Here is a 14,600-nt window from a genome sequence, read left to right on the forward strand (position 1 = left end):
AGGATTTGTCAAGACTACTTATATGGACGCCTTCGATCTATCATGGACGACCATTTCCACGGTTGGCTACGGAGTGATTGCTCCGCGTGTCTCCACCATACAACCCAAGCAGCAGTGCGTCCTCTTTAACATGTTTATGGCCATTGAAAGCTTCGTTGGCGTCCTGTTTGGCGGTATTACCGGCGCCATTATTTTCGGAAAAGTCGCTCGCGTACAATCCTTTGCCCAGGTCCAGTTCAGTGACCCCATGTGCGTACGCTACGGAACCGGCGTTTTGCCCAAGCGATGTATGGAAGAAGAGGAAAACGACGACAGCGAAGACGACAGTGACGGTCAAGCACCCGACAATCCTTGTGCACCAGCTGGTGGCAAGAAAGCCAAACAATGGCCTTGTCCCATTTTGGAATTCCGTATCATCAATCGACTTTCTGGTCAAAAAGGTGGAGAAATCATGAACGCCACGGTCAACATTGTGGCCACAACACTGGCCAAGGCCAATGATTTGGATTCAGTGCATTCCTCCCGTCGCTGCAAATCACCAAGGCAGTCCGCCTCGTTAATTAGCAAAGTTAGCAGTGTTCTGCACAAGCCAAGGTCCCGGACTAAACAACACAGCTGGAACGCTTCCTCCGTGCTCAGCATTGCATCGTCCGCGGCCAGGGCTACCAAAAATACCGGCGCCGCTTTCTTTGGAGCGAGAAAAAACGTAAGCAACGCCACCGGATCCATACTGCAGAAGATCAATCACAATCTGTCACGGGATCATCGTCTGGAAGAGAGTACCGCCGCATCGAGCTGCGCGGAAGCCGAGCTTGAGCAAGAGCTGGAAGCCGAAGTGGGACGTCGGATTGCCGAAACCTTGCAAAGCGTCGAAGTGCAAACTGCAGCGCTAACGAGTGTGGCCGTCGACGAAGGGTGCGACTCCACGTTGGCACCCCGTCGTATTTACCACAAACTCGAAATTGAAACCGACAGTCATCCCTTTTTCAAGCGGGTATGGAATATTCGACACGTGTTGAACGAAACTTCCCCATTGCTGAGTAACAAGGCGCGTCGGAGAATTGTCGAAAACAAGGGTCACTGGCCCGATACATGGAACAACGCAGCATCTGTGCGACACCACATCCGGTGGTCCGAAATCATCGTGAATTTTTCCGGAACAGCCAACGCCAGTGGCAGTTCCGTGTACGCTCAAAAGGTGTACGATTATGTTGATCTGAACGTGGGTTACGCATTTGCCACGATTTTAGCTTTGGATGAAAAAGGATATTTGGTGGTAGATGGGGAACTCTTGAACGACGTGATGGAGCAATCCGGCGGCGGCGGAGAAGATTTTCAGAATGTCTCCGAAGTGCCGGTCCGTGCAGTGGAGTTTGCGAGTCAAATGGCCGTAGACGTGACCCAGCGAGCCAATAGTGCTGCGGTCCGCACGGGCGATGCTGTGAAGGATGCGGCTGTCCGCACGGGCGACGCCGTCAAGCACGTGGTGCAACGAACGTTTTCCAAAGGGAATCTGAACGTGGATGGGACAGAATCTTCGAATGGCGATTTGAACGAAACCAGGAACGACCAGTAGAACGACACTCGGGGAGAGGGGGGAGAACAGGTCACGGACTCGCTGTCGATGTAAGCCGTGTATCAATGTTGGGTGTAGTAACATGGATAGGAATGTATTTGTTTATTGTGAGTAACGCTCCTTGGCGTGGCTAAATGCTACAATAGCCTGGGATGAGCAGAATTGATAGACAATGATGGTGCCTGGTTTTTTGGGCGTATAAAAGTTTGGCAGTTCCTAAGCGTGCAAAGAGGAAGTGATGACAATATACCTATTGGATTAGACCCCGACGGATTCCGGTTTAAGGGCGGCCATTTCGTCCCACAAGTCCTGAAACAAAGCGGTGGACAAGTAACGTTCGCCAAAGGAAGGAATAATCACCACGATACGCTTGTCGGCGTTTTCTGGACGCTTGCCAATCTGAATGGCGGCCAAAACGGCGGCTCCACTGGAAATGCCGCAAAAGATACCTTCTTCCGTGGCCATTTTGCGGGCCATGGCCATGGAGTCCTCGCCAGAGATCTGCACGACTTCATCGAGCAAGGAAGTATCGGCGTTGCCCGGGATGAAGCCGGCACCAATGCCTTGAATCTTGTGGGGACCGGGTTTGCCGCCGGACAAGACGGCTGACTCGGTGGGTTCGACGGCGACTACCTGGAGCTTGGGATTGAGCGGTTTGAGGTACTGCGCACAGCCAGTAATGGTCCCGCCGGTACCGATGCCGCCAACAATAATGTCCACCTCACCGTCGGTGTCGGACCAGATCTCCGGGCCCGTGGTTTCGCGGTGCACTTTCGGATTGTCGGGATTGTTGAACTGCTGGAGCAACATGGCGTCGGATCCGAGAGAATTGACGATTTCTTCCGCTTTGGCAATGGCTGTCGCGTGATTGGTTCACACAAGAGAGTAGCGGGGACGGGTCGGTGTGAGCGAAAGCAGTCCATATAACATCATAATAACAACAATTGTGTAGACGTACCTCCTCCCATTCCCTTGGCTGCGGGTGTCAAAACAACATCGGCTCCAAAGGCTTTGAGCAGGACGCGCCGTTCCATACTCATGGACTCGGGCATGGTGAGCTTCAGCTTGTATCCCTTGGCGGCAGCAACCATGGCGAGTCCAATACCGGTATTCCCGGAGGTGGGTTCCACGAGAATGGTTTTCCCCGGCTTGATGTCGCCCCGCTTTTCGGCTTCCGTGATCATACTGAGGGCGATGCGATCCTTGACGGAATTGGCTGGATTGGAACTCTCCAGTTTGGCGACTATTTGCGCGACGCAACCTTCCGTTACGCGATTCAATTGTACCAACGGCGTCTGGCCAATCAAACCCAAAACGTTCTCGGCAATCTTGGCGTTCAATGAGAAACTACGGCTGGTGGAAGAAGACATACTCACCGACGGTACAGGACTCGTGGAGACGGAGGAGGTAGAAGAGGAAAGCGAGAGAGGAGCAAAGGCGCTGACACGCGTGCTGGTAGTCGCACTGACTGTAAACAAGATCGTCCCGACGAAAAGCGCGGAAGAAAACTTCATTGTGAAGAGAGGAACCGTGGCGGGCTGCTTGTGTGGGTGAAAGAGATTTCTTTGCCTTTGACACGACGGTTCGTTTGCGTTCACACACACACACACGGCCAAGAACGACAACAACGACTCCGACGAATACAATAGTGGCTGGGGACCTCGACTACCTAAAAAAATCTTACCCTCGCCCTTCACTGGAATTGCAAAACCTAGCTAGTAGTATCTCTAGTAGATATTCCAACTGTACGCAGTGGGGGGAGTTGCCGTTGGGTTGGGAATGCCGAGTGCTGATTGGATATGGATTCGATCTTCAGATATTGAAGGGTGACTGTCGTTCGTTCGTTGACAGTGAGACAGCTGATAGAATTCCGCAGAAGTCCAAAACCAACCTGCCGGAACAAGATCGTATGATTGTGAATTTATCTAAATCCAGACACGCCTCCTCCAATCCAAACACAGCCAGGATTGGATATATGTAACTAGCTAGTTTGGGTTCTGGCAACGACAAAACTAGAGAGACACACACACCGACGAGCCAATCAACCTTTGATGTATTCCCCGCATCCCACCTTCACCGACTCTATTCACCTTTTTGACGCAAATCTGGTATAACTACACATCACTCTTTACCGTCATAAACCCGAGCCTGGTAGTTTGGAACGTAACGATTGTTCGTATGCATTATCACTAGTACTTTAGTTTATGTGCTGTGCCCATCACACCGCAGAGCTCCCATCGAACGCGGCCCCGGTCTAGGTAGGCAATTCAATCGTCATCGTCGTCTTGGACCGACACTTGGAACAGCTCAATGCACTCTCCGTCAAACAAAGGTAAGCTTTGGTTGCGTAAGAACACGACGCCCCACATGAATGCGGTAAACCACAATGCTGTGTACTGATTCGGCTGATACTTACGAATCACAATGGGATGCGGGACGGGCAACAAACCGACCATTGTCATCTCGTCCAGCACGTTCAGAATTTCTTGTTCGTCCACGTTCCCGGATTTTTGGGCCACAATTTCATCCACCACGGGCACCAAGTGCTGCAACAAACGTGTCACGGTTTCAATGGGCATGGAATCTTTGAAATCCTCCAACCAATCTGCGGTTGGAAGGAACGGCACGCCGTTCACACTGGAGGACGCAGATGCATTGTCGTCTCCAACCATGTTCGGTATGCCCTTATTATCGACGTTCAAGTGGGCATCAATGTCGCGTTTCACGGCTGTCTGCTCGCCGTATACCTTGTGACACTGAGCCTGGGCATTTTCCAACGTGAGTGCCGCAATCTGGCCAAAGGCGTCCTTGCGACGGACGATGGCGTACACCAAATGCGAATTGCCGTGGTACTGGTACTGAATAATGTTGTTGAACACTTCGAGTAATAGCGCCAAGTGTCGGTGGGCAAACTCGCCGGAATACAGAAATTTGGGCGACGCGAATAATTCAAACAGATTGACCAACTTGACCGCCGCCACTAAACTCATCGATTTCCAGTACGGCGAAATGTTGGTGATAATGGTCAAAAAGCACGAGTATAGCGGTACCAATTTGTAGGCGCCGTTCACGACCAACTTGTGCAACGTGATCGTTAGCAAATCCGCGTGACAGCCTCGAAAAAGCGGCAAATCGGTCGGCAATTTTTTGGTAAACTTTTGATTCAGAGCTACTCCGAACGAACGTTCACCAGACAGTTTCAGCAGCACAAAGGTACAGATATGGACGAGTCCGATCTGCGCCGGATCTCTTCGAGATTTGTACATGAGAAAACAAATCGGCACAATAATCTCGTTCACGTTGCATCGTTTCAGAATATGCGGCATAAACAATGGATTTTCTTCCAAAAACTTCCAAAACAGCACTAGCAGTTCCTGAAAACATTCGAGCTTGACTCCCGCAATGTAGTTGGATTCGGCTTCGTACACGTTGCGCAGCAACCGGGCGAATCCGTCAAAGATCATGGATAGCTCCTTACCGGTATCGATACGCGCCAACAGGGTCCGCAGAATATTGAATCCACCCCTGCTGGCGACTTCGAATTCGACGCACGGATTGCCGTTTTGGTCCATGACGGGTTCGGGACTACCCGGTATTCCACAATCGAGGAGCACGCAAAGCACCTGAGCACTGAGTTCCACCAATTTAACGTGTGAATTTTCCGAAAAGCCCGCCGCCACTGGTAAACCCCGAGGGTCGTAGTGCAGAATAGTGTTGAGTAGGGAAAAGAATAAGCAGCAAGCGTTCGGGGCGTCGGCCGCCGTGGCCACGGCCAGCCATCGAGAAGCGAGGGGATTGTATTCGTCGGCCGGAGAAAAGAGGGGGTCGCAGCATGCCGTGAGCACGAGACGCAAGACTTCGATGCGATTTTTATCGTACTTGCGCGTACTCGCTTCAAAGCCCATTTCGGCCGCCGTGACACCACAACCGTGGAACCAAACGATCGAAGTGGGCGACGGAACGAGTGTTACTCCCCAATCAACCGTTTTTACCTTGAGTCCAGCATCCGCCTTGAGTTCCTTATCGTCTTTGGTTTCGACGCGTTCTCGACGACGTTGTGCCACCGTGGAGCTACTATCTTCGTAGTAATCGCAGGTGAATTGTGGCAGAAAGAGCATGTGCATCGCAGCGTGTACTACCAGCAAGGCTAATGGCTCTTGTTCGTCCGAAGTCACGCTCGATTTACTGAGCTTGGACATGGTGGAAGTAAGATTCTCGTTCTGGGCAGCGTCGTTTTCGGCGTTGCTGGTGCTGCCACCAATCACGAGACCAATCTTTTCGTCGCCCTGCAAGCCGAGAGCACCCGTCCCCCAACAGAGTTGTTCCACATTTTCGTCGGCATCACCCAGATCACCTATCAGAAACGAAACGAGAGGAGCGTTAGAAAAGTATAGTGGATTCGCGAGAGACGCGGCGCATCCTCCCCGTGGTAGAGGCAGGCCGGTCGTGCACAGCCCTATATATATATTCGATTGCGTACCTTTTTCTAGTAAAAACGGTAGCATGCGCGTCAACACGCGGACGCAGTTCAGGGCCTGATCGAAGTATATATTGTAGGGCGTCTCGACGATCTGACACAATTGGGCGACGGCCTGGGTAAAGAGGGTCGCCAGATTCTCGAAGCGATCGTCCCGCAGCTTGCGAGCCGAACGCGCCGGGAGCAGCTCGAAGACTTCTTCCGCACTACTGGGTATCTTCCACAGTTCATCCCAAAAGTCGGCGTCGTCCGCACTCACGTCCACCTGAATCAAAGCCGTCACGGACTCGCGGAACTTTTCCTTACTCGCCGACTGACCCATCGCAGCAAGCCGTGCCGTCAGTAGTTGGGGTTTTGTGCAACGGAACGCAAACGCAGAAACTAGCGAAAAAGGGAATGTAGAGAGCCGCTAAAGGCTAGTAGACAATGCTAGACTAGCTGAAGTGGTTTTTTAAAAGACGGCGGGACCAAGATTGTTCGCAATAGACAAAGAAAGACGAGCGATTGATATGAATGCCAAATTATTCCTACCTTTTCTACGCGGGACATGAATCCTTCCGTGGTCCCAGGCATCGTGTAGGTGCTCTGTCCGGGGCGTTTCTAAACCTAGAGCAAGGTGCTTGCGAGGGGTTTGCGGTCTTCTCCAAATTGTACTTCCAAAACCTGTTCTAATGTCCAAAATAATATGATTCCTAACGTCTTGGCGTTATTTTGAACTCGAAGTATACCAAAGGCTCGCCAATATCCGCTACGACATGGTTACATAGATAATTTGTTGGAATCCGGGTATTTGATATTCCGTCCCTACTCCAAGTCCGGGTCGGTGCGTCGGCAGGTTCTACGGTCTCGTCGGCGTGTGTGACTTTGGGCGTTCTGGCGAGGCGATACGGTGCGCGGCGCTCCCAGAACGTTTTGGAAGAGCGGACAGTGAACAAACACCTCTACTGTTACCGCATCTCACAGGCAATAGGTACCGTAGCTTCCGTAGTTCCTATACTCACTGTGGCTGTGGGACGTGTCTCGAACGTCAAGCTCCATAGAAGTACAACAGTCCGAATTCTGTCGTCGTCGTCTTCGTCTTGGACGTTTTCCCTTGGTCGTCTTCTGGCTCACTCGTGCGGTGCTTCTTCATCCACGACTCCTTCGCTCCCTGTTTCCCACAAACGAAAGACCGTCTCGCCTGCACCAGTCTCCCTACCATTTACGGAAAAGAGCGCCGTTCTAGACACGATACAGACAGGTCTACCTCACAGTCAGTTCGTTCGTCCGAACGAATTGGTATCGGTGTCGGTATCCCTCGAAAGGTTTGGTTGCACCGAGACGTCCCCGACATTCCGACAACACTTCTTGTGGACTGCTCGCACCTGACTATCCAATCTTCTTCTTGTTGCTGTTGTTGTTGTTGTTGTTGCTATCATGCCTGCCAAACCCTTGGGTCGTCGTCGCGGCACCAAGCGCCGCGTTTCGGCGAACGAACCCTTTCGCAATCTCATGCTCATGCTGTTGGGTATTGCCGCGTGCTTGACGATTGGCATCATCCTCGCCGCGACCTTCTTCTTCAATGGTGATGCCGATACGGACACGTCGCTCCGGCACAAGGTACAGGCTCTACCTCATCTACTCCGGGGTCCCAACGCGGGAATTGCCGTCCCTTCGATCGAATCCCAACGTCGTGACGCCGGACACGACGACCACGGCGTCCTTCACGATACCGGGGCACACGGCGACAAGAGCGACGCGCTGCTACTCGCATTGGAACAAAAGAACCAACGTCACGACCCATTGACGAAAAACGCACCGCACCACGATCACCAACAACACTTGAAGAGTTACCCTTACGCGCTCGAACCCGTGGCGGAGGACTACGACATTGGTGAAGAATTTGTGGCCCGCGGAGGATCCCGATTTTTAGAATACGTTGACGGTACGCCGGGTCCGTACGAAATTACCGAAACACTGCGCCAACAATCGGACCAGGTTGCACGCTCCCGACGCTTCCACGTCCAAAAGGCCATGCGCTTTGTCTGGGGTAACTACGTCAAGTACGCCTTTGGCAAGGACGAACTCAAGCCACAATCGGCGTCGGGATCGGACCAATGGGGTGGCCAAGGTATCACCCTCGTCGATTCTCTGGATACCCTCTGGTTGATGAATCTCAAGGACGAATTCTGGCAGGCACGAGACTGGGTTCGGGATCATCTGGATCACAGCACGGTCGGATCCGTATCGGTCTTTGAAACCACCATTCGAGATTTGGGTGGACTCTTGGCTGCCTTTGATTGGAGCAAGGATCGTGTATTCTTGGACAAGGCAGTAGATCTCGGCGATCGACTCCTCCGGGCTTTTGACGGGGCAACCACTGGCATTCCCTGGGGAGAGGTCAACTTGGCCTCGGGCAATCGCAAGAACATTGGCTGGTCGGGTGACAACGCAATTGTGGCCGAATTCGGGACCGTACAGATTGAAAATCGCTACCTTTCCAAACTTACGGCCGACGACAAGTACGCCAAAAAGACGGAACGGGTGTACGAAATTCTCGACGAAATTTCGTATCCCGACGGGCTGTATCCGTATTACCTCCGCAACGATCCCCGCAACAAGGGAAAGTTTCTGCGGGATGGCGTCACGATTCGACCGGAATTTTCCAACGATAAACTAACTTTCGGTGCCATGGCGGATTCTCTGTACGAGTACTTTTTGAAAACATGGTTGCAAGGCGGCCGGACGGAACCTCTATACCGGGCAATGTATGACAAATCCATACAAGGCATGCACGATCAGTTGCTGCAAACCTCGACCCCGTCCAAACTCACGTACATTGCGGACAAGAATCGCAACAGCGGCACGATGGATCACAAGATGGATCACTTGGTATGTTTCATGGGTGGACTTCTCGCGCTCGGTGCCTACACCGACCCACTAGGATTGGACTCGACTCGTGCGCAGCGTGATCTCCAGACGGCCAAAGCCCTCACCTACACGTGCTACCAAATGTACGCCCGTATGAATACCGGTATTTCGGCCGAATACGTACAGTTCTACGCCGGCCGTGACTTCCAAATTGGTCGCGGGGCGCCGCATTATTTACTCCGGCCCGAAGCTGTCGAAAGCTTCTTTATACTGCATCAACTGACGGGCGATCCCGTTTATCGTGAGTGGGGCTGGGAGGTATTTCAGGCCATTGAAAAGTACTGTAAGACGCCGTACGGCTACGGGGCGTTGAATAACGTTGCGGATGTGAACGGCAAACCACGGGACAGTATGGAAAGCTTCTTCCTAGCGGAAACCCTAAAATACCTGTACTTGTTGCAGGACCCCGATACGGAGGTGGACGTTTTGCACAAACACGTTTTCAATACTGAAGCGCATCCTCTGCGTATATTCCCCGTGATCGATCAAGAATCGACTGAACAGTAACGAAGGAATGTGTAACCCACTGGAATGTAAGGTGGTCGGTGGTTTTGGCATCCACTCGTGCCTACCGACATCGGCAGATACCCTAGAATCGTTGCGAATACTCTTTTCAAGATTCCATAATTACGTAACAACTTAATCCATGTTCATACATTCCCTGCTTGTCTGACGCTGCTAGCTTGCCTAGCGATCTAGGATTGGACGGCCGCCGTCTTTTTGGGGATCGAACACGTTTGCGCACCATAAAATCCAGCGCAAAATTCGTGGCCATCACTTCGGGCTTCGTCAACATGTATAAGAGTGTATCGTGGCACTGTCGTGACTGATGCTACTGCTGCTAATGCTTTACCAAAACTGGTACCACGGCTTGGTGGCGGCAAAGGGCACGCCCAGGGACAATAGTTTAGCGAACGCCTTGCTAAAGTCGTTGAAGAAGCGATCCTCATCTTTGGCGTAGAGTTCCACCCACTTTTTGAATTCCGGGTCGGCGATCATGGCAATATCCGAGGGTAGCATCATGAGCTGACCGGAGGCATCCTCGTACTGATCCGGGCCCGTCCAGGGTTTGCCGTTGTGCGTAACCTTGGGCGACCAGCGTTCTTCCACCAAGAGTCGATAATATTCGTTGCTAAAGGTGTTTTCGGCGTTAGACCAGGGTCCCCAGTAGCCACTGCGATCCGTGTGGCAGCGCCCCATGGCGTGCGCACCCAAGAGAGCGACGATTTCTTGATCGTTAAAGCCCATGCGGTAGAAAATATCGCGCACGTGAGTAATGGTGGCGATGCGGGCTCCCTTGTCGGCGTCAGGGAGACGGCCGTCTGGCGGGGAGGCCTTGCCGTCCGATTCGTCCGTGCGGCCCGTGGCAAAGGGAATGATAGGGCCTCCGGCTTCTTCCACCGCGACGACACCAGCGTAGGTGTAGAGGTCGGCGTACGATAGACCGGGGAACTTGGCCTTGACGGGTTCCAGGGCGTCGCGGGCTACTTTGAGCCCGGCGTTGGCGCCCCATCCGGCTTCGGGGGTAAAACGCATACGCCCACCGTTCGAACCGCCCGAATTGTCGGCTTTACTGTAGGTACCCGAGGCATGCCAGGAGAGACGGATAAAAGTACCGTAGAGCGAGGTGCCGTCACCGCGCTTTTCCATATCCGACTCGATGACTTCGGTAATGGCTTCGCGGATCTTTTTCAAGTCCGCCGGTGCTTCCTTGGCCCAGACAGGCTCCGGAGAAGCCGTCCACAATAGCGTTCCGGCCGTCAAAGCGGCGGGTGCCACGAGGCGCTGTGGTTTAGCGAACCGGGAATTCAACAAAGAGAGGCAAACAAAGGCACAACCCGACCCAGAAAAACAAAAAAGCACAGAGTTCCAACGGGTGAGGCATCCATCGTGTGCTAAACAAACATTATATGAGGTGACGCGTCGGGGTACGCGGTACATCGTGCCGTCACTCTACAGTGTTTCGCTACAGTTGAGTGTTCGCTGGCTTCCCAAGTTCCCACAGATCGGATCGATTTCTCCTCTAGCGATGACCACTATTCTCAAACTCATAGCAAACCTCGCGTGGCTTTCCATTCGTGTACGTACCGTTGCGGTGAAACGAGCTGTATTCATCATTATGCCCGTGGTCTGTAAGGAAGCAGCGTGTGGTGAACGAAGGTGGTGGCTGTAGCTACTGTGGGTAATATCTTTTGACAGTGCCTGCCAGTGGTTTCACTCGGTCAATGAGAATACCCCTCCTCTATTAGAGAGATACCTACACTCCTTTTGCACAGCCAGTTTCCAACGAATCTTCCGCGGCACCGCCAGCGACTGGCCGAATCCGGAACGCAGTGTCACGACTGGCAGCACTGGACAAGATACCCGGACATTACTACGACAGAATTTCGATTTTCTACTCGCTCCCAATGTCCGACAACTTTCTCTTATTGTTAGTCGAAAATGGCCCACCGTAAAGTAGACCGAACTTAGACAATGGATTCCAAAAGAATCGCACGGGAAGACTTCGAGATGGGAAGGTTTGGAACAGAGTCTACGTCAGTAATTGCGCGACTGCGATTATCTGTGAGAAATGGGTCTAGAAAGATAAAAAAACATGATTTACTGTTGGACGTTTTACACTTGATCTCGTTTTCAAAGACGTAAGCTGGAATGATGGCTTGAATGAGTAGCCTTTAGTGTCTTTGTGAGGGTGTTTGTGATGCAAGTCGGTGATTGGCGTGACTGGGTCAGTGTGTATATATTTTGGTAAAGACAGGGGTCTCGGAAGTATCCGGAGCTCCAACGGCGTGGAATGAATGGGGGAAAGAACGATGCGACTGGAACCAATTTTTGTACGTGTGGTGCGTGTGTCTCTACAAGGGCAACCCAGCGAGGAACCAGCGTGCAATCTTAACCAGCAGCTACGTGGCCGTGGCGGGCAGCTTGCTCAAGGTCTGCTGGCAAAGCTTGGCCGTTCCCAAGAGAATCTGCTTTTGGCCCGACAACGCCTTGGTCCAAATGGTGCCCTTGGTCGTGAGTAATAGTCCGTTGGGAATCGCGACGAGATCATCCCCACTCGGCACCATCTTTCGCAGTTGCTTGATGCCGGTCAAACTGTACTTTTCCACCGCTTCGGCAGCTTTTCGGTAGAGCAGAGCCTTTTTCAAAAGATTGTCCGTACTCTGCATTTCGCAGAGGGCGTCGTCGCGTTCTTGTAGAAACTCGTCGGCCCGTTTTTCCGAGGCTTCCTTCCGGGCTTGCTGGGAGGCGTACCCTTCGTGCGTAAAGACTGGAAAGGTGAGATAGAGTCTCCCGGAAGGCATGGCGACTCCGTTCCGGGAGACGCCGCGATCGGGCACGTCGAGTCCACAAATGAGGGACCCCGCGGCGGATCCGTCCTTCCAGACGAGTTCCCAGGCCCCGTCCCGCATATCGACTTCCTGCCGACCCAGCATGTCGGTAAAGAATCCGCGCGCCTGAATGGACAAATCCCGAATGCCACTGGAGAGCGACGGGTGCGGTCCGTGGAATCCGGGCATGCGGATGCGGCGGGCCTGCACGAGAGAGTCACCGAGCTTGAGCCGGAGTCCTTGCAGAGACAGACGCGGGGTGGAGGAATCGCGTTGGGAGGAATCGCCGAAAAAGTCCAGAACGACGTCGAGAGACTTTTGCTGCTGAATGGACTTGGCCATATCGACTAGATTGGTAATGGGCTTGGGGAAGAGCAGAAAGGCATCGCTCAAGGTGACGAGACAACTCCACCAAAGCAAGACCGCAATAAAACGGATGTGGACACTCGACATGTTGCGACTACCAATAGAGGATTCTTCCGAAAAGGAACGTGTGTGTGTGTGTAAGTTTATATATTTGTTGTTGTTGTTGTTGTTGTGGTATTATGGGTGTGTCAAGGTCGTGCTCTGCTCGTTGTCCAGCAATGTGGGTGAGGGACAGCAGCTTTGACGACTTGACTGTGTGAGTGACAGCATCGACTCTCGGCCAAAAAGAATTCGCAGAACAAACATCACACCGTCCAAACCACTACCCAGCTTTGGCCGGGTGATGCCAATGGCACCGACGAGTTGACTGTGACGTTCTGCCATCCCCCCACTGTGTCGAAGAACCAATTCTGATTGGCTGGAATAGTACCTCGGATCATCTCAACCGTCGTAGTGACGTCATCCAGGAACACAAGTGTCAATGCTCCGATTAACACCTAATTTGTGGGTCGGAAGTCGTTCGAACGGAACGGAATCCGATCGAATATGTGGCTTCCCACGGCGCACGAACCGAAGTAGTTCAGGATGGGAATCCGCAGAAGGGTCGAGAAGGTGTCTTGTTCTTTCCGTTTCTACTACAAGTAGGAGAGACCTTGATACAGGCAAAGGTGTGTATGGATGAAGGAGTGGTGATGATGATTACGGCGGTGCCGATTGGCGTCATCGGAGAGCAACAAACCACTGCAAGGGGTGGGTTATCGGAATCTATCTCTTTCGGTTTGTCCCAAAGTCGCTATCGGATACCATCGAAGCAGCGAGCTCGGGAAAGGGGAATTCCGTTGGTGAAGACGTACTTCGGTCACCCAAGGAGGGTCGGTGCGTAGATACTCGCAACGGTCATGAGATCAACGCCGTCCAATTCGCTAGAGGTTTGCTGCACGGGTTCCCCACTAGGTCGAAAAGTCATCCGGAACGGATTCGTAGCCACAGTTTTTAGCTAAAGGTACGCCCGTAAATCACCATGGAGACGGCTCCTCCATTCAAACCAGTAGTCCCCTTTTGTCTGCATTACCAAGGTGAAACAACGAAAACGGCCCTTTGACGCACCCCGCAAGTAGTGGGCCCTAAAACGCCTTTTCTTAACCTCTTCGCACACGGCTTCCAACACTACCCTTCAACAACTCATTCTACTCCAGTACTGGCAGCGACTATTGACTCGAGCCAATCACTATCCGGACGATCTACGCGTTCCCCTTCTCATTACGTTGTACCACGTGCCATTGCTTTCATTTCCTTGCATTTCGTGTGCGCGCTTCATTCACCTTCACTCGTTGTTGAGGTTTTCTTACGCCACCACGCGGACGCCACGGCGACACCTTTCACTATTCATCATATCCAACGAGTTATTTATCGGAACGTCGATTCCGTCCAAATTTCCGCTGGCAGCGCCGCTTTCGACGCTGGCGGCACAATCGCCTAGGAGCAGGCTTTCCCAATTAGAACCTGCACTATCCGAACAAAGACGTCCAACATCTCGTGCCCATCGGGTCGGAAAGGAGGTGTCTCGTGGATTACCGTCGCATGACTACTCGCCTCCCACTTGACCGACCTGAACATGTCACTATCACCAGCAGGGCAAGTAAACCTCTCCTGTCATTGGCTCCGTGACAAAATGAGATCGGGAGAGGAAAATATATTGTATCGCGGCTCAGTCCTTCCGGAGGCCGCGAGCCTTTAGCTTTTGAACAACTCCCTAGAAACGGAGAGCACATCGGAAATATGCGTGTCTACGAATTCACTCTTTCGAGAGTCGTATGGCTGTTTGCTCCCCCTTCATGTGGCGTGTTCATATTGGTGCTCGACTAATCGCAGCGCTGCTTGGTACCTTGCGTATACTCCCCTTACACTGGTTGGGTAGCCGATTCGATCCCCTCCACAA

General features: G+C 52.5%; 7 protein-coding genes across 7 annotated transcripts in view; 3 read left to right on the forward strand and 4 right to left on the reverse strand.

Moving 5' to 3' along the window:
• The window catches only part of PHATRDRAFT_bd1400 (predicted protein), a gene marked incomplete at both ends in the record, with an annotated part of 2,059 nt that extends 483 nt beyond the window's left edge, over positions 1-1,576 (forward strand). The window contains one exon of the mRNA XM_002176319.1: positions 116-1,576. Within this exon, the coding sequence (XP_002176355.1) occupies positions 116-1,576 (1,461 nt within the window). The remainder of the gene's footprint in view (positions 1-115) is intronic.
• Positions 1,577-1,834: 258 nt separating this feature from the next.
• CysK (predicted protein) lies at positions 1,835-2,946 on the reverse strand (the record flags this gene model as incomplete). The annotated part of the gene is made up of 2 exons (XM_002176370.1): positions 1,835-2,433; positions 2,535-2,946. 2 exons carry the CDS (start codon positions 2,944-2,946, stop codon positions 1,835-1,837), a joined length of 1,011 nt encoding a protein of 336 aa, XP_002176406.1.
• Positions 2,947-3,676: 730 nt separating this feature from the next.
• On the reverse strand, positions 3,677-6,375 carry PHATRDRAFT_bd748 (predicted protein; the record flags this gene model as incomplete). The annotated part of the gene is made up of 3 exons (XM_002176371.1): positions 3,677-5,454; positions 5,539-5,752; positions 6,029-6,375. 3 exons carry the CDS (start codon positions 6,373-6,375, stop codon positions 3,844-3,846), a joined length of 2,172 nt encoding a protein of 723 aa, XP_002176407.1. The 3' UTR covers positions 3,677-3,843.
• A 1,094-nt stretch (positions 6,376-7,469) lies between these two features.
• PHATRDRAFT_bd1404 (predicted protein) lies at positions 7,470-7,904 on the forward strand (the record flags this gene model as incomplete). Its single annotated transcript, XM_002176320.1, has 1 exon — positions 7,470-7,904. A coding segment is annotated over one exon (435 nt), but the record flags the coding sequence as incomplete, so codon positions are not given.
• Positions 7,905-7,967: 63 nt separating this feature from the next.
• Positions 7,968-9,434, forward strand: PHATRDRAFT_bd36 (predicted protein; the record flags this gene model as incomplete). Its single annotated transcript, XM_002176321.1, has 1 exon — positions 7,968-9,434. A coding segment is annotated over one exon (1,467 nt), but the record flags the coding sequence as incomplete, so codon positions are not given.
• Positions 9,435-9,812: 378 nt separating this feature from the next.
• Positions 9,813-10,613, reverse strand: PHATRDRAFT_bd1023 (predicted protein; the record flags this gene model as incomplete). The annotated part of the gene is made up of 1 exon (XM_002176372.1): positions 9,813-10,613. One exon carries the CDS (start codon positions 10,611-10,613, stop codon positions 9,813-9,815), a length of 801 nt encoding a protein of 266 aa, XP_002176408.1.
• A 929-nt stretch (positions 10,614-11,542) lies between these two features.
• On the reverse strand, positions 11,543-12,907 carry PHATRDRAFT_bd1714 (predicted protein). The gene has a single exon (XM_002176373.1). The coding sequence runs from the start codon at positions 12,746-12,748 to the stop codon at positions 11,867-11,869; it is 882 nt and encodes a 293-aa protein (XP_002176409.1). The 5' UTR covers positions 12,749-12,907; the 3' UTR covers positions 11,543-11,866.
• Between the last annotated feature and the right edge of the window lie 1,693 nt (positions 12,908-14,600).

The sequence above is a fragment of the Phaeodactylum tricornutum genome, genomic scaffold, assembly GCF_000150955.2.
Source record: "Phaeodactylum tricornutum CCAP 1055/1 PHATR_bd_32x35 genomic scaffold, whole genome shotgun sequence".
NCBI classification, from domain to species: Eukaryota; Bacillariophyta; class Bacillariophyceae; order Surirellales; family Neidiaceae; genus Phaeodactylum; species Phaeodactylum tricornutum.

What these genes read in the sequence shown, in the direction of transcription:
- PHATRDRAFT_bd1714 (XM_002176373.1), bottom strand. Translation starts at nt 12,748, where the DNA reads ATGTCGAGTGTCCACATCCGTTTTATTGCGGTCTTGCTTTGGTGGAGT.